Source organism: Acinonyx jubatus, chromosome E4, assembly GCF_027475565.1.
Source record: "Acinonyx jubatus isolate Ajub_Pintada_27869175 chromosome E4, VMU_Ajub_asm_v1.0, whole genome shotgun sequence".
NCBI classification, from domain to species: domain Eukaryota; kingdom Metazoa; phylum Chordata; class Mammalia; order Carnivora; family Felidae; genus Acinonyx; species Acinonyx jubatus.
Window position 1 is genome coordinate 14,958,249 of NC_069395.1, and position 19,925 is coordinate 14,978,173.

Sequence of the window (19,925 nt, forward strand, 5' to 3'; positions counted from 1 at the left end):
TGCCATCATGTCTTGCGATAAGGAAGCAGTCAGATGTTTTGGGTGAATACGGATGAAATGTAATTTGATGCCCCCCCCCCCCCCCCCCATAGCTTGTAAAGTGACTTTAGTGGCATTTCTAAAGGGAGCTTCAAAAAGTATTCAGAGCAGTCCTTTGGGAACAGGTATAATGTCTCTGGGCAACTTTGAAGTCTAACTTGGGATTCTTTGAAAAAATTTAAAAAGTGTGTACATTGATGTACAGATATGTAATAAATTATTATTCCATATTATATAATCCTACTTTTAGCTAATATTTCAATTTCAGGTGGAAGGGGCAGAAAATAGGAAAAAGGAAGCATTAAAAACAAGAAAGAAAAGAAAAGGAGAGAAAGGAAAGGTGTATTGCTGTATGGAAAAACTTTTACTATTATACACTAGAGGGTTTTCTTTCATTTTTGAATGTTTTTGGTCATTTAAAACAAAAATACTATGGATTATTGGCTGCATGTTTTTAATGCTCTGTAATTGTGTACTAAGGCAAATCCCATTATTTTAAAATTACTTAATACTGGAAAACAATTGGATAAACCCCACTTGGAGCGCCCTGTGGGTCATCTCAAGCCATTTGGTTCTGTTAATAAAATTAAAACAATTGGGGGAAATATACAGATGCTTTCAAAGTGGCTTTACAATTATGATGTCTGTATGTATGAAAAAGAGGATAACTCTTAGGAACTGCATGAAGCCAAATGCATCATTACTGTGTTTGAGTGATGTGGGTTGGGAGTAAGGATTTGACATATATTTTTATTTTGAGATGCCATGCTAATTTACATCATTCAGCCCTTTCACTGCCAAACTGTAAAAGTCCATTAAGTGACTGAAAGGAATATACAAATTATCCACTGGCACTCCAGGCTGGAGTTTTACATACACCCTGTTATTCTATCCGCCAGCTAGCTGCAAGATTCTATTAAGCAGTAAGTGAGAAAATTATATTGCCTACAAACTAATTGTACAAAAGACTTTGAAATAAGTAATCAGAGCCCAGGACTTTCTGAAAAGCTGCCAGGAGATATTATAAATTGCTCTATCATTCTTGTCAGCCTGGTTTAAAAACCCAAAGCTTCCGTGTTGATTTGGTTCCCTCTGCAACAGAGCTCACTTCCCCAGCTATTGACAAAACTGGGAAAATTCCAGTCGTGTCCTCAGTCGGTGCCCAATTCAGTCCCCGGTGCCATCTAACAAATGTGTCCCAGAAAATAGCAAGCTATAATCCAAGAAAACTCCGTGTCTGAAATGAGAATCCTAGCTTGTGAACGATAACTTCTGCCTCCTCCCGAATGACTGTCCTGTGTTAACATTCCAGGTACCCACAGTTGCTATTGGAAATATTTTTACCTGCCTTCCACTTTTCGCGAATCGAAGGAAAACAAGTGCCCCGTAGAGGTCACGTGGTCTACTGGGAGTAATGTCTTTGAGCCATTACCAAAATAGATGTAGCATTCTTACCCAGGTGCTTGGGGTAGCACATTTTTAGGATAAAAATGCCTTTAAAAAAATTATTGCATCGAAAAAGCACCAGGGAAGGTATTTCAAGGACAGAATCTGTGTAGACTCCAACACGGATCAAAGACTTTGTTGGGTGGGTGATCATAGCCAACAACGACGAACTAAAACTCAATGGGAGGGCTTTGAAATTAGAGAGGTATCCCTCCAGCACATAAGTTCTTTAGAATAATGTTGATTTGTTTTTCAAGATATAAACTGGTGTTACTTAGTGAAATCAAGGTTATCACTCATATATGTCAAGACTAATTTATTGAAATTTGGCTGAGGGATACCTGATTCATCATAAACAATTTCTGTACACTTAAGCTGAAAATATATCATTTGTGCAAACACTCAGGACCACTATATTTTCTATCCATTCACAGTGCAATTTTTACAAAAATGTTTTGTTGCCTATAGCTTTGGGAAGATACTTCTACCACAGCGTAGTTAGGTATTCATTTTTCACAGCACAGTTTGGTCATTCACTCCTAGGCTGAGAATTCATTGACTTTCTTAGGCATGATCTCTGCATTTGTGGGAGCGCGTGTGTTTGCACATGCATGCTAATACTGAATCCAGAACCATTGCCCCCTACACCAAATTGTACTGTTATTTGCTTACAAGTCTTATCTCCTCTGTAAGACTGTGGACTTCTCAAGAGCAGGAACTACCTCTTTCTGTTCCAGCCCATCACATGATACAAAATGGCAGGCTCATGGATGAGCATCAAGGATCCAAGAATGAATAAGACAGATCTTCTCCCTCAAAGTTCATCCTAAGGCACTATTAAAAATTTCTCTTCCTTTACATTTCTTTTTGTCATCGAGGAACTATGGAATGTAATGGTTAGAAATGAAACTAGAGTACTTCTTTATATATGACCTAAAATTCTCATGTGGTAATTTTATAATTTTCCTTCTGTTTTTTGAAGAAATTTAAAAATTTTTACACAATTATCCTTAGAAGGGTCATAAATCACAGATTTAGCTACTCTTGTTGAATCACTCCTAAATATTTTCTCCAATGTGTCCAGTAAGTACTATGACAAGATAAAAGTTAACCCTTTTAGTGTCATCTGTCTGTATTTTCATGTTTTATTTTCCTTTCATTCTTATTCTATTCATATCAAGATGCTCTTTTATTTCCTTTAAAGCCTCTTACAGTTCTTTTTTTTCTTTTCACACTTTGTTCCCTAGCAGCCTTTGTATATTTTTGGTTTTCCCCTCAATGATCTCTTCCTGTTTTGCCTTGCATTTCATTTTTCTCAAAGCCACTTTTCAAGGTTTTAAAAAATTAACTAGGTTTCTGAATACTGTTTTTTGGTTCGTGGAATGATTTTCCTAGTGTTCTTTAAATTTTTTTTTTTTTAATGTTTATTTATTTTTGAGAGAAAGAGACAGAGAGAGACAGAGCTGGGGAGGAACAGAGAGAGAGGGAGACACAGAATCTGAAACAGGCTCCAGGCTCTGAGCTGTCAGCACAGGGCTCGACGCGGGGCTCAAACTCACAAACCGCAAGATCATGACCTGAGCCGAAGCCGGACGCTCCACCGACTGAGCCACCCAGGCGCCCCAGATTTTCTTAGTGTTCTTAACATTGCCTCCTGATGAGATGTCTAGCTCTTGACCTTGTGGGCATTACTACATTACAGCACCATAATTAGTGTTCAAAGCAATGACCTTGAGGAATCAAGAAAATATAAGCTTTCTAAGCATATTATTTTACTTATTTACTACTTTTTGGTGGAAGATTTTTTCTACTGTGTAAGAAATGGTCCTTGCCTCCAGGATCTTACCATCTAATGGGTAATATGCATGCAAAAAAGGTATGACAAAATATGGCTTGTCTGTAGGTGATGAGAGTACGTGAAAAGATATGAGAACCAAGAAGTCATTTTCTGCTATGATGGTCTGAGAGGTTTTCATGAAAGATTTGAATGGAATTTGAGTTGAACATTGTGACTTGGAAGTAATTTTAAGAAGAAAAGAGGGGCAAAGATAGATCATTCTCAGAGGGAAGTCTGAAGGACACAGGAAAAGAATAAATTGAAATGGCTGCATCAGAAAGTTCACATAAGGTAATAATTGTAATATTGCTGGAGAAGTAGACAGGAGTTTTATTGGAGTGGGGATTTTGTTTGCTAATCTAATATTTTATATTTAATTCAAGAGGCCATAGAAATCTAGTGATTTTTTTTAATTGTTTTAAAATTAAAACAAAAAATTTTTTTAACGTTTATTTATTTTTGAGACAGAGAGAGACAGAGCATGAACGGAGGAGGGTTAGAGAAAGGGAGACACAGAATCTGAAACAGGCCCCAGGCTCTGAGCTGTCAGCACAGAGCCCGACCCGGGGCTCGAACTCACAGACTGTGAGATCATGACCCAAGCTGAAGTTGGACGCTCAACCCACTGAGCCACCCAGGCGCCCCTAGTGATATTTTTTAATTAGGGTACCAACGTACCCAAAGAAGTCCTAGGAAGAGGTATGCAGCATGGATTACAGGGGGAGAGCATGGAGGCAAAATGCCCAGTTAGGAGATCACACCCACAGTCCACATGTGAGCTCACACGTGCCTGACTTAGGTTCCTGTCAGAAGTGTGTTATTGTGGAGGATGAGGATAGAATTTTCAGATGAAGAGGAACTGGTTGGAAATGAAAGATGATTTTTTTGTGGGGGCAGGGAGGGGAATGGTGGGTCACCCTGGTAGAAGTTCCCAGCATTGAGTTCAAAGTGTGGGTCATGCTTTGATATTGGAAAGTGAACAAAGGTAGGACTTGATACTGAATCTTTAGGCAAAAACAGGGCAAGAAATGCTGTTTGGAAACCATTTTTCCTCCCTAATAGTTATTGTTCAGCTCTTTCTAAGAAAGCAAAGACAGAGTTTCTTTTTAATAAGTATAGGAAGAGGTATGTAGAGTGGAAGAATCTGGTAGTAGAATACTAATTAATCCCTAGGAAATTACTAGCAATACTCCCTGGATGCAAAAGAAATTTCCAGTGATGGTTAAAGGAGCACAGCAGTGAAAAATGGTTCATCTAAAGTTCAGATCCTAAATCCTTTTATTCTCAGCCATGACCCAGCCAGTCTGGTTCCTTTGACTTATCCTCAGTTTCCTGGGTATTAGTAATATCTCTGAAGATGATGGTGTGTGCCTTTGTTGATGCGATTAATATTACTCTTATTATTGAATCTCTTATGTTAAAAAGTAGTTGCTTTTATTACTATAAATGCCCTGAGTTAGAATGCTAATTTAGTCAAACAGTTTTGATAGGCTTATCTCCAGTTATAGTACACAGCTTTTTAAAAAAATTTTTTAGTCATGCATACTTAACCAATTTTCAGTAGTTATAAGTGGTTAGGTGTTACTTCCTGTTGAATTAGCAGTTGCTGAGTAGTTGAGTCTTTGTACAATCCTGCAATCCACTAATGTGATATTTAATGAGGAGACATCAGTCTGGAGAAAGGTAGTCAATATAAATCAGTGTTTACAAAGTGTGATTAACTCTGAAATATTTCATCAATGCTGTGGTCCCAGGCAGACTCTATGCTAATTACTAGAATCTGCGCATGTTTCAGGGGACTTGGATGGACCCTGAGTATTGCAAACACGGAGCAGCAAAATTGCAATTATGCTCGGACCGTCTCTGATGACAATTTATGCATTTGGTGTGATGACCTCCCCCTTCCCAAGAGGGCAATAAACAGAATGCATTTTCATTAAGATACTAATGCACTTAATCACAAGGGGAAAGGGTTAGGAAGCAAGGAAAGACCTTCAAGCACTATGTGACAGAGCTGATACGGGAGAGAGGCTTTATTTTAAAGGCAGCTTCTTTGCAAAGCTGTAGGCAGCCCCAGAGCACATCCCACATGCTGTCATTGGCATTAATTGAAAAAATTTCAAGTTAAAGTTTGGATCTTCTTCTGGCTACATATTTATCACTTCCAGGGTGTAAGTACGACCACAAATAATGTCAACTCTGATATTAACAGTGTAGTTTCGTAGCAGTTTATTTTTATTTATGGCACTTTCATGGAGCTTGAGTGTTTGGAATTCATTAATGCAGATAATGTAACAAACATGATGATGACGATGATGGTCATCATCATCCTCTTCCTCCTCCTCTTCCTCCTCCTTTTCAATAAACATTTACGAAGCAGAGAACCATGTTGTGAGGCCTAGTAAGAGCCAAGTCATTTCGGTCCCTGCCCTCTAGGAGCTTATTGTAAGGCCCCAGGTTAGCCTGGGGCTAATAATTTTTCACAGTGGGGTTTGTGCTGTTTAGTGTCAGAAAGACGATAAGCCTGATGCATCGGAGCATTCGTAACCAAAGGAAATCCAGAACTGATGACACGAGAATATGACTTTGACGTTTGTGCTTTTACGGAAATAATCTAGTTTGAAAATTCATTTCGATCCAAGATTCTGAAAGACTGATGTTTTACACGGGTAGGCTGAGCATAGTGTTTTAAAGGCTAACCTTAAACTTAAGCTTTTGAGATCCTTTACCATTTATCTTCCAGTTATTCGGTGCATCTCAAGTGGTTGCTACCGAGCAGACAGCTTCGTGACATTTATGACATCTTCATGAATCTCCTGTGACTTTTTTTTGAGGGGAGGGGCAGGATGAGTGCGTAGACGTTGCCTTTGGGCTGCTCACATTTTTGGGGTCTTGCAAATCTAACCGCTTTCCTTCAAACTCTGTGTTTTAGGTAATATAGAATATAGCTGCCCTGCCACGAACGAATGTGAAATCACAAAGCGCAGACGTAAATCCTGCCAGGCTTGCCGCTTCATGAAGTGTTTAAAAGTGGGCATGCTGAAAGAAGGTAAGGCACGTCGTTAGAGGCCCCGCGCTTCAGGGTGGGAATGGGGGAAGGGGTGTGTGCAGGGGATTACAGAAATGCTACAGAAATCACGAAAAGAGGGGGTCACAGTAAGCACCCTGAATCTGATGACACAATACTTGTTCACGCCTGAGTTTTCTGATGAGTCCTGGCTGACGGCTTGACATCGACAGGAGGGGACAAGGTGGGAAACGTCACGTGTGCAGCTAAGCCCACCAGGTATGCTTGGTAGTTCTGGTTCTTTTTACCTTTACAACTTGCAGGAGGTGAAGGTTGAAGGACACCGAGAGGCTAGTCGTTGTCTTTTTGTATTTCTTCTCTTTTCTAAGTTTGCAGAGAGATTTTTCCTTCCGTCGTTAATTGAGATATGGTTGGCAAATAAAAACTATATATTTAAAGTGTATGACTTGATGTTTTGATGTGCGTGTGTACTGTGAAATAATCGCCAGAGTCAAGCCAATCAACATAGCCATCATTTCATATTGTTACCACTTTAAAAAAATTTTTTTTAACGTTTATTTATTTTTGAGACAGAGAGAGACAGAGCATGAACGGGGGAGGGGCAGAGAGAGAGGGAGACACAGAATCCGAAACAGGCTCCAGGCTCTTAGCAGTCAGCACAGAGCCTGATGCGGGACTCGAACTCACGGACCGCGAGATCATGACCTGAGCCGGAGTTGGCCGCTTAACCGACTGAGCCACCCAGGCGCCCCACCACTTTTTTAAAAAAATTAATGTTAGGTGTAAAACACTCTTTCTTTTTTTCCAGTCTTCTCTTTTGGACTTATGTTCTTATGACCTTTACTAGACCACTAAGAACTAACCCCTCATTTGACTAGGAACAGAGAAGACTCTCCAATTCTTCTTCTCATCTTGACTCTCCTCTTCCTCTCGGAGTGGGGGGGGGGGTGCGGGTCGGGAAAGCTATAAACAAAGGGTGTATAATTGTATGATTAAAGCCTTATGAAAAGGTGACATAAAATGTGTTGTCAAGTAAAAAAATAAAATAAAGCACAAATCCCCTAGTAGTAGGATTCACCATATATATATTTTTATATACAAATATATATTTATATTAAATAAAAATTATAAAAAGTTTATCTTAATAATTCATACGAAAATATCTGGAGAGAGAGAAAGGAGAAAGAATGGTAGAAGGGAGATATGCTTTGTGGTAGGGTGCACATGGGGAAGTAGAAGGAGGGACAAATAAAGATTGGGGACAGTGTGGCACTGTAAATCCAGTGAGGAGGGGTATTTTCCCTTTTCACCATATAGCCTTTGGCACTATTAGGATTTTTCACAGTTGGTGTATTTTATATTTATAATGCCCTTGCTGAATATTTATTAAGTTTCTCCAGAGTGCCAGGCATCATTCTAGACTGCAGTGGTACAACAGTGAGCAAGTCGGGTATGATTGCTCTTGCTAGAGAAAACTTAAGTGGAAATGCCAATGGGACAGTTTTGACCAGGAAAAACATAAATAAAAACCCAACCATAATGACACTACGCACAGGACAAAGAATCTCCCTTTTAGTTAGGATGATGGTGATAGCTCACTTCTTTTGAGGTTGAAAGCTTTATCTTAGCAATTGCCTTAAATCCTGTAAAAGAGTGACAAACAAAACCTACTTCACAGTAAATGGTGAGTAATTGGTGGTCGACTTTTGGTCTTTATGTTGCCGCTTAGTTGAGCTGTAGAGACTCGCACTAAACTTACGCTCATTCAAAAGGGGTAAATTAAGAGTCGGGAGTTGAGGAATCATTTTCAAAGAGCAAATCCATGCATTTAAAGTGCTATAAAAATAACATATCAATTAGCGCTTTGAATTGCTGTGTCCTAGATGTGGCTTTTATTTTCAAAAACTAAAGTACATGGAGATATGTCTCCATTTCCAGGTTGGTAGCATTTTTTGACTGGTTTCATTTTACTACCATGATTTACTCAACTCTTTGCACTTCCAGGTTTATGGAGGAAGTAAAAAAAAATAATAATAAAATTTCCTCTAAGTAATTTCCCACGTTGTGGTTTTGAAGCAGGAGCAGTTTTGAAGGGTGGTTAGAGTGACGAGGAAGTGTGAACTGGGTTTAATGAAACATTGTTGGTGAAAAGAAATGGGACAGTGCTTATCTGTAATTCACACCTCTTCAGTTGCCCTTATCAAGCCTTTGAGGGTCTGTTTTCAAGGGAATTGCTGCTGTTGCTGATATACTTAAATAATAATTTATTTTCCTTTACTTCCTTATGCCCACTTCGATGGGAAAATACCAGTTCTCTAAGCCCCTCCCCCCAAAAGGATGGCTATGAGTAAACATGGAATATTCCTCTTCTTTTGTACTTAAAAATGCAGTGAAATATTGTATTACACCCTGCATATAAATGCACAATTATGTTTGGCCATCTCCTTGGCTCAAGACTGGCCTCCTCAGCCTGGAGAGAATGATACTGTCTTAAATGTATCTTTATGGATGGAGAGGGATTTCAGTCCCGTGCAGTATGTCAGAGATCATGATGTAGTAAATCTATTCAAATGTAAACCTGTTCAATTCAATTACCAGTCCATAATAAAATTTGCTGCTACAACCCCCGTGTTGACCACAGCAGTCCATACAGGCTGATGGCACAGCAGGTCTGGAAATTGACAGACAAAATCTATTTAAACAAAAAACAACATTAGTTCTAGAATCTGAAATGAAATCAGATTTCAACAGCTTTGATGGGAACCTTCTTTCCTTTACCGGGTATTTTTATGCAACCAGCCAAATACATCTTAGATAAAGTGCTGCCTGAGGGAAATAAAGAAGTTTTCATTAAAAAGGTGGTTTAGAGAAAAATGAAACTTTCACTCTCTTAAACACAATGATCCCCGGGTTTATTCACTGGTATTTCTGCTAATGATTTAGGGCGCAATGGGAAGTGACAGCTTAGAGTGTAAACAACCCCACTTGCGTCACAGTTGTGCGCAATTAAATTCTTACAAGATACGCCTTCTCCTTAGCCAGCACCAGAATTATGTCTGAATGAACTACTTGATTTTGACGTTAGAATGTTTGAGTCAAAAAGTTGTTATTGTCTGAAACAAAGAATTTGTTGTGTGGAGCAAATAACAAAGTGTCACAACATAAGAACAAAACAAAACCCCACACTTCAAGAAGTACAGTTAAAAAAATGAAAGTTTGTTCAAATCCAAATGGTTGTGCCATTCCACATCCTGAAAAATCCCCTTTTCTTTTCTGGGCTCTAGTTGGCTAGTAAGCCTCACGAATGATGGGCCAGCATTACTTTGTCAGCATTATACCATACTGTATGTCAGAGAAGACCCATCTATTACAAGATATCTGGTCCCAACATTCCCTTTTCATTTTTTTTCAGGTATTGCTTATTTGAAGGAAAAAAACAAGAAGTAATCAAAGTGCACCTATAAATCTGGTCAAGATTTATTTTTATTTTGATCTCTCTCCTTGGTTATTTAAAGGCTATTGTAGGACACGCTGGTTCAGTTTACTCTCTGTCAGTGGCCAACAGAGACATTTTATGAAAGCAATAATTATTTTATTTAGGTATAACATTCACTGATCGAAGGATTAAAGGGCTTTTTGCTGTTTATTGGTATGATGGGTTTCACCTTGGCGACTCAAGTATTTTTCTTGGACTCTTGCACACGAGAGCAAGGCACCCACAGTCCTACACAGCGTGATATTCCCCAGCCAGGCCAGTGTGCATGACAAAGTATAGATGAATCACAGAAGCATGGAGGGCCAGTTTAGCTATTTCATGCCAAAAGCGTGTATTTCACTTTGCCTTAAAAAAAAAAAAAAAAGATACTTAAGCCTTTCTAATCTTCTATTTCTTTCTTTTTTTTAAATTTTCTTAAAATGTTTTTATTTTTGAGACAGAGCGAGACAGAGCATGAGTGGGGGAGGGGCAGAAAGCGTGGGAGACACAGAATCCAAAGCAGGCTCCAGGCTCCGAGCTGTCAGCACAGAGCCCGATGCGGGGCTCGAGCTCACGACCCGAGAGATCATGACCCGAGCCGAAGTAGGACGCTTAACTGGCTGAGCCCCCCAGGCACCCCTCTAATCTTCCGTTTCGTCATCTGTAAGATGATGGCAGTAGTAGTATTTGTGAATAAAATGTCGTGAATATCCAATAAGAAACTGCAGGTTAAGTGCTCAGCATGCCACATGATATAGAATAAGGATGAAATCAATATTAGCTCTTGTTGCTGGAAACAGTAAGGGTCAAGCTTCAGGGTCAGGTGGACCTAGACTCATTGCCTGGCTCTGCCACCTCCTGGACCTGAACAAGTTGCGCAACCTCTAAGACCTACTGCAGCCTGTTTACTTGTGAGCATGGGACTGAAGACAGAACTTACCTTGCTTATGAGGTTTTTGTAAACCCAAGAGAGCTAATTTAGACACAGGGTATGTGGTTGGGGGGTGACGCCATGAGCTAGAATCTGGATATATTATACTGACCTCCTGGGCTAATACCAATTCATATAAATTTTGTTATTTTTCGGCGATGTCAACGATCTTAGGGGTCCTTTATGACTTTTTATAGACATACAGTAGGTGAAAGTTGGTTCCAAAATTTCATAAGGAAATTTAGTTTTTAATATTTACCCTTAGGTCAAGCAAAGCAAGACAACAGCATAAAAAGGAAAAAAGGGACTTCAACCCAAGCAGTTTTCACCACCAACAACATAGGTAAAGTGGTTGAGATGAAGAAAGGAGGGCTCGTTCCTCTATCAGAGAAAATGGACAAATAACCCATATTTTAAAATGTGCATGAAGAAATAGAAGAATTCCTTTAATGTACTCATAGGTACATTAAATTTTACTAAGGGAATTTTGATAACAGAACATCGTGGAAAAAATTCAGAGGATAGAAATAAGTTTTAGAACATCTCCATAAATATTAACTGAACTTCTCTCGCGTGTCTGGCAAAATACCACGCTTTAGCTTTTAATTGTGATTTTTCCACTACCTAGCATGGTGATTTTGGGGAAGTCCATTCAGCTCTGTGTCTATTTCCATATGCCCAGGGGAGCAGTTAGACTGCATTCTTTCTCATCCCTTCTATTCTGATATTAGTTGTATTTAGAAAATGATATAATGGGAGCACCTGAGTGGCTCCATTGGTTAAGGGCCCAACTCTTGATCTCAGCTCAGGTCTTGATCTCAGGGGTGAGTTCAAGCCCCCCATTGGGCTCCACGCTGGGGCTGAAGCCTACTTAAAAAAAGAGGAAAAGAAAATGATACGATGTGCATAGAAACATGATACCAGTATAGGACACAAAGGTACTTGTAATTATTCGGATGATGACAATCTCTGTGAGTACCAACCCATAGGAACTATGATTTGTAGATCTGGCTAGTAAGTGGTGCCCTTTTATAAATTTTGTCTTAACTGGATAATTCTTTGGATGCTTTTCATCTTTCTGAAAAAGAGGAAGTATGTTATTTTTGCCACAGTTAATAGGAATGAGAGGGGAAGGAACCATGGAACAATTAATAGATATTTCAATACTTAGGATCTGAAGTCTTGTTTGTGCATTTTTGCCTGTGTTTGAAAAACTTTCCCTCTGTATTTTCTCATAATCCTACCATCTCTTGTCAATATATTGAAGTGCAGTAGAGTTTTATTTCTGTGAGCATCTGAAATCTTCACACAGATTGCTATATTACTACCAGTCAGATTTATTTGAAGTTTGGTTGGTACATTTTTAACATAAAAATATTGACATAAACAGGAGAGGAGAAAGAAGAGCAGGTTTATATAATTTTAGATGACTTCTAAATACTTCCTCATGGGGAAAAATGAGTCATTAAAACTAATAACATACTTATATATTTTATGGCTAGACACATTTGCTTTCCGTATTTGATTTGACATTTTGAAAGAAAGCTTCTATTGCAGAAGTGCTTAATATTTCCTCTACTTTTTAAAGTCTACAAAATACAAACATCAAGAGTCCAGGTAGGCAGTTTAAAGGATGTGTCCGAATTGTGAGTCTGTGTCTTTAGGATACAGTCAAAGCAGAGGATGGGAATAGGTATGTTGGAATAAGTCACTGTTCAGTGTGGAAACGGCACAGGATATTAAGGTTCCATTATCACCTTAAAGCCTCACCCAGCAGGACCCTGAGTGTGAGATTCTCATTAATCAGATGAGGAATCCAAGGCTCAGAGAGTTTCAGTGACTTACTCAATGGCCCATTGCAGGTAGAGTAGGAACAGGATGAAAAGTCAGGTACGTCACCTTTCAGGCTCTGTATCTCTATCAAGCTTTGTTGCAGTCTTGGCCAAACGGGGTGTTACTGCTCCAGCCTCAGGTTGATTGCCCACGCTCTTGGCACAGTGGGCTGGTACTGGTGCCAGATATCACTCGGGGGTAGAAGAGATGGGGAAGAGTCCTGGTACTCCCAGGAAGTGGCAGAGTTTGTGGGTTCAACAAGGGGTTTGTGCCTAAGGTATAAGTGACATTCATGAAGAGGGGACTTTTCCTTAGGATTCTGGTCTCAGGAAACCAAGCTCTTCTCACTTGGGGTTTGATGAGGCCAGGAAGACGCAGATAGTGGTGGGATCGGTCCAGAAGAGATCTTTACAGAATACCTGAGCAGCTAGAGTGTTGGGTTAATTGTGAGTTGGAAGAAGCATTGTGTACCAGAAGCTGTGGAGGTCACAATGTCACAGCTTAAGACCCCGTGTGGAAGAACATGCTTAGGTCCCTGTGTTTTGGTTAGGCTGAGTTAGTGTCTGCCTCTGGATACGAGGTCCCCAGGGAAAGAAGTTAACTTCAAACCACTGGAGGATCTAGAAGTATCTTTTATTTTCATTTCTGGGTGGATCTTAAGGGGGTCCTGTCGTCTATACCCTGCTGAAATATCGGCTTGACAAATCATTGCCAGCCTCTCTAGAATGGAAGGCCCTCATCTTTTGCTCTGACTCATGAATTAATAGCGCTGACCTAATGTTTAGGAAGCCTTTGGGTGGAAGAAACGGTAGTAATTTCTCTTCTTCTCCATTCAAAGATTCTTTCTCCAGAGGCCCTATTAATTCTGAGCTATCTCATCATAATTTGTCGGGTATACTTCCTATCTCCACTTTTCAGTTTAGAGAAGGCATTGTGTGTGTGGGTATGGGTGTGTAGGTGTGGTGTGTGTGTGTGTACATATGCATATATAAGAGAACACAAATTATAGTATTCATTTAATTGCCATGTATTCATTTAGTTGCCATTATATCTCTTCAGTCAGTTGTCTTGAGCCCCCAGGATATAAAGAAAAATTATCCCAGAACTGTTTTGCCACAACCACAGCTTGTGTCTTGATTTATATATGGCAGTGGGAACTCTGAGAGTCTTCTGGGTTTACCCTATCAGCAGGATAGCAAAGAGCAACTTACTTGTCTAATTACCCTTCTGTTTCATATCCTCCATTTTAACGAAATGTTCATTTAAAGGGTGTAGTGTTTTCGAGGTAGGTTCTCTTTAAAAAATAGAAAGCTACTCAGGTCATTTAGTAACAAGCTGATTTGTTTTTGCTTACTTAAAGAACCTGCTTAGTGCAATTTATCCTAACAAAATATCTTTTGTAAAAACCCTCTGAAGAAGACATTGCCAAGGTGATTTTTTTTTCCTCAAGTCTAATATCATTATGCTGCCAAGTCGAAAACAGAAATTATTGGTAGGGAAATTTGGGTTCCTACTGCCTTCAAAAAGCAGAACAAAGAAAAGGAGAAAGCTTTAATGGTATTCAAGGAAAATATTTCTGTGTTAGATGACAGTTAATAGAACTGCATTGACCTCACTGGTATTTCTTGCACTCTCTGTTGTAATATTATCCTAAGAAGCTCCCTCATTAATGCAGAGTATTGAACAAAACTCCCAAGTTATAATATAAGCAATAGCGAAGAGCACCTTCTTTGTGAGCTTTGTCCTGACATTAAGCCATTTGGGAATATATTTAAGTGCCACAAAAAGTTATTTCATGTACAGATTCTGTATTGCCAGATGGTGATTTTTTGGTCATGCTTTGTTGATAAGAAACTTGAGCAGTCTGTCTCAAAATTAATAGCAAAGCTTTTGCAGGTAAGAGTAATAACATAATTCTTGAGAGTTTAATATGCATTAGGCTACGTGCTATGTGCTTTAGTTGGATTTTTTTTTTTTTTTTTTTTTGCTGTTCCTCACAGTGACCCTCAGAGGTGGGTATTTCCTCATTTTGCAGAGGAATGAAAGCTTAGAGAGGTAATGTTACTTGCCAAAGTTCTCACATTGCATGATAAGAGACTGGATTTTATGGCAGGCATTCTGACTCTACTGCCTGGGCTGTGTATTTGTTTAGTATAGTTTGTCTTTGTGAACCATAGGAATATTTAAATATATATTTAGTTTGGGATTCTTCAGAGGCTATGGATGTTAGGAGATATTGAGCTCTTAAATGATTACTTAAGTCAACCGTTAAAAAAAAATTAGAACTTATTTCATTGCTTTGAGTTCTTCACTTAATGTCCAGAAACAGAATGAACTGTGTTGGAAGGCAGTAAGTTTCCCATCACTGTGAGAGATGTGGAGAACAAGTTCAAGTACCATGTGGGGTTTAGACTAGAATATCTTTTATGGTCACTTCCCACTCAGAGGTTCTTGAGATCCCACCATAAACTTTGGATTAACCTGCCAAACGTTATAAACGGTATGAATAAACATAACAACACTCAAGCTCTTCAATCCCTGGGAACCTGTTTCAGGGATCTGTGCTTTTGTCAAACAGTGTATGACATCTTACATAAATCCAAGTTGGAGCATAAAGGAACATTTTGGCGTAGGTTTACTTTCTGGCTCTAATTTTTAGAACTTCAGAACCAAAGTCCTTGTAAGTTTTGCCTATGTAGAAAGAAGTGAATTTGATTTATTGACTTTGAGCACCATCTGCCTCAGTCGTTTTGAGAATATGGCCATGGTGGACCACTGGAGTATTACAATCTTATTCGTTTTATTCATGGGGAAAATTGAAGTACCAACATTTTAAAGATTTGTCCATGATTCTGTATATAATCCATGTGGGTTTTAGGCTGCCACATACTCCCTGTGCGTGTCTGGGTCTCTGGAATATTTATTTATTTATTTATTTATTTATTTATTTATTTTTGAAAAACAACAATTACATTAGAAATGAAGTAGACAGATTCTCTCTTGTGGACTTACCAAACGTAGCATCAAGAATCCTTTGAACGGAATAAATCTATCCTTCCTGCATTTGTGTTAGAAAGGACAGAAAGATGGAAATGGTTAAGAGAAGGTTCTTTTAGCTCCCTTCCTCCTGCGTTAACTGGAATACTATTAAAAGTGAATCATTTATTTGACTGTCCACATTTGTCATTTCTGTTTGTGAGGTTGATATAGGAATCCAGCATTTGTCTAATATGCTTGCTACCCATTTTTATTCCTTTTAGGTTGTAAAAAATTCCCAGTGGATTTCACCTGGGGTTGGGGGGGGGCAACCTGTTTCCACATTTACTCATATACTGAAAGGACAGTGATGGCACCATGAGCAGTGATAGAAGGGGGAGGGAAGGCCCCCATCAGATAGCACTCTGATGTGGAATTTCTTCCCACTGGCCTCCGAACAACAGATCCCTATTTCTTTCTACCAGTGTGTGTACATGGCATTGATGTTCATGACATTGTGCTTAAATTTAACGTAAAGGAATTCTGGTCTACATTTGACAAAGGCCGTTTCATTTGGGCACCATTCCTGACTGGTTAGTTACCTTTCTACCGTCCAGTTGAGGCTCTTCAGAGTGCAACCCCGTCTCTATTATCAGTCATCCTACGTGGTTTTGTTCATTCCTATGTCTCCCTCAAATGAAAGTGAGCTCTGGTCCTTTCTTGAGAGATTGTTCTGTAGTTCTGCCTCCCTCTCTCTTAGTAGGTTGTAGAGCCACCAACCAGCTTCCCTAAGGCAAGCTGTCTGCAAAGGAACAAGCCAGCTGGCTTGGCCAAGGTTGATCAATGATGAGAGGCAGGCTGGGTTCCAGGTTCACAAAAGCCACTCAGTGGAGAGTAGGTCAGCGGCTTCCCCAAAGCCAATTAGCTGGCAGAAGTCTGAGGTGCCTGGCGCTAGCCAAATTCCCTGAGCCTGATGGTACTGGTGGGGAGTCCATCCTTGGGCTTCCTGGCAAACCAGACTTAAGTGAATGGCAGATTGTGCTATTTGAGAGCCAGTGTGGCTTTGTGGCTACTAGAACAAATATCAGGGACCTGCCACTCCCATTCAGCCTCACCCCGGTAGACGGTCCTCAGGTGCAATGTATTTCAGCTGATTATCTACATCATAGATTTATTTTTACATGACTTCAGCTTTTTGACGTTGACCTGGATAGGAATCGTGCCATTAAAGGAGATTAACATGGAACTGATTTGGGAAGTAGGAAGCATTATAGAGACCTTTAAAAGGAGTGTTAGGATTTCTGCTATTTTAAAGCCCCAATTGTAGCAGCTGCTTCTTTTATAGATAACTGTTGTGATAAGATGAGACCTAGGACAAAACCCAGAGGGAGGGTTTCTTAGCAATTGCCCTTTGATTAACCTATTTCTCCCAAGATCATGTGTATCTAGGATCATAATCGCTTCCCTACTTTTTCTCAATGATTACATGTTTAGCTATCAAGTCTTTTATTTTCTTTTTTAAAATTTATTTATTTATTTTGAGAGAGAGGGAGAGCATGCGTGGGGGAGGAGCAGAGAGAGGGGGGAGAAAAAAATCCCAAGCAGGCTCCGTGCCACCAGCACAGAGCCCGACGTGGGGCTCGATCCCACACACCGTGAGCTCATGACCTGAGCCAAAATCAAGCCTGATCGACTGAGCCACCCAGGTGTCCCTCAACTTTTGTTTTTTTTTTTAATTTACTTTAATGTTTGTTTCTGAGAGACATAGCACAAGCGAGGCAGGGTGGGGGAGGGCAGAGAAAGAGAGGGAGACACAGAATCCGAAGCAGTCTCCAGGCTCTGAGCTGCCAGTACAGAACCTGATGCGGGGCTCGAACCCACGAACTGTGAGATCATGACATGAGCCGAAGTCGGATGCTTAATCGACTGAACAGCCCGGTGCCCCTCAAGTCTTTTCTACATAGGATGCCTAATCTTAAGATGCTTAGACTATTTTACTAGAGATTTTAGATACATTGGGGATGTGGAGAACTTAAGGAGTACAACATGTAGGAATGAGATCATTCTGGTTTAACTTAGCATACATTTTTCCTTAGATTTGCACCAATTTTTGCTTCTGTGTGGCAGCTCCAGCCAGCATGTTACCCCCATAGGAAGCCAAGTCCATTTTGCCCCCCACCTCCCTTTTCCTTCTTAGCTGTTTGAGTGTTTTCTTTGAGGCCACCTGAGCCCCTGTTTAGTGGCTTCTCCCTGGACAGTCCAATTAATTTAACCCAACTAAACTTCTCCCTCACACATAACTTTTTGGGCCACACAACTTCCTCCTCTTACCCTACTGTTAATTTTTTTTTTTTTTTAATTCCAAAATTTCTTCTAAAAGCAAAGTGTCTTCACAATTGTAGTGAGTTGCTATTTGGTGATTCCCACGCTGATGACCACCATAATTATCCCCTTCTGATCCCCACCTCCCATGGATTTACCTCTCTGCTCTCCCAGACATTTTTCTCCAGACCTATTAAGTCTTTTTAGTATCAACATTATCATAATCATTAGTATACTTGAAGCCAATTAAATGGCAATTACTCTGACCTTAGCCAGTCTTAGGTTATTATCAATTCATGCATAATTTGGAAATATTTGGAAGGGAGTGGATTCTTGCTTTATGGTCTAAAATGTGTAAATATTTCTCTCTGCTATGTGAGAAATACACTCTGTTCTTTATAACATCTAGCGTTGGGGTCAGGCTATTTCCCCAGCAGCTGCTTTCTAGATCCAAACGATACACAATTGTCAAGCCTGTCTTCAAATGTTTATTCATCCATCTTTTGTCCACTTGTTCAGGAAATTTTTTTTGAGACATGGATCCATACGACTCTTTTATTAAGTGCTAGGAATTCAAAATGAACACAACAGACGAGTTTCTGCCCTCATGAAGTTTATGATCCATCATACATCTGATTACTTACAATTATATAATTTTTCCCCTTTCTGAATTTCACTATTTACATCCTGTTTCCTACAACTTAGCATTTTAACACCATATTTTCCACAGAGGAAAATAGAATGTAAAGGTAAAAAGCTTGGTCTCTTGGATCAGGTGGAGTCTGTGAGTATTGACTGAGCCTTTGAAATGTCTCTAATGCAAGTGAAGAATTGAATTTTTAATTTTAGTTAGTTTTACTTAAATTAACTAGTCCCCCAAGGCTGGTGACTACCATATTAGAGAGAGCAGAGAATCTGGGTTCAATCCAAAATTTACTACTTACTAGCAGTATTATCTCAAGAAACGTAGTTACTTCACCCTTTTTTTAAAATGTTGATTTATTTGGAGAGAAAAAGAGCATGAGTGGGGGTGGGGGTGGCAGAGAGAGAGGGAGACAGAGAATCCCAAACAGGCTCCACACTGTTAGCACAGAGCCTGATGTGGGGCTTGAACTCAGAAACTGTGAGATCATGACCTGAGCCGAAATTAAGAGTTGGATGCTTAACTGACTGAGCCACCCAGGTGCCCCATTGAGGTTTAAATGAGGTAATAGATGTAATATTTTTGGCACAGTGCAAACAAAAAACACTCAGAAAACATTGTTAGTATTCATTTTTACATTATGTTAGTCACCTAGTATGTCTCATAGAGAAGCATAAACAACTTGAGAACAAGGACTATATTGTTTATATTTTAGTCCTCCATAACATTTAGCATAATAAGCCACATAATAGTTCTCAATAAATTATAGCTACATATTTTTCTTGTTTTTAAAATGTTTATTTTTGAGAGACAGACAGAGCGCCAGCAAGGGGAGGGCAGAGAGAGAGAGAGAGAGAGAGAGAGAGAGAGAGAGAGAGAGAGAGACACAGAATCTGAAGCAGACTCCAGCCTCTGAGCTGTCAGCAGAGAACCCGACACGGGGCTAGAACTCCCCATCCCACCATGAGATCATGACTTGAGCCGAAGTTGGATGCTTAATTGACTGAGACACTCAGGTGCCCCTCTTTTTTTTTTTTTAAGCCTGCTTTACTAGGCTTTCAGTTACATTACTAAAATTTGAGTACAAAATTTGAGTGCAAAATTATGACAATTTTGTCATAAATAATGGAAATAATTTGTAAGCTATCATCATATATTAATTACTTCCACATTTTCCTTTATATGTACATGACCTTGACAGCATTATATTTCAGAAGTTGGGTTGTATTGAATTTATATTGAATACCCTGACAATATAGCAATTGATATATGGTGAAGAAAGGAAGGAAGGGAGGCAGGAAGGAAGGCAGCTTGAAGGAAGGCAGGAAGGAAGGAAGGTTGGTTGAAAGAAAATTGTTTTTCATCTGTCTTTCCAATAGACATTTGATAAATTGG

The 19,925-nt window shown here is 39.5% G+C and overlaps 1 protein-coding gene across 13 annotated transcripts in view; it reads left to right on the forward strand.

The window, feature by feature from the left end:
- ESRRG (estrogen related receptor gamma) overlaps positions 1-19,925 on the forward strand; it is a 624,471-nt gene that overhangs the window by 461,894 nt on the left and 142,652 nt on the right. For all 13 annotated transcript variants that reach the window (XM_053208859.1, XM_027074972.2, XM_027074969.2 and 10 more), the window contains one exon: positions 6,255-6,371. In XM_053208859.1, coding sequence (XP_053064834.1) covers positions 6,255-6,371 — 117 coding nt within the window. The remainder of the gene's footprint in view (positions 1-6,254; positions 6,372-19,925) is intronic.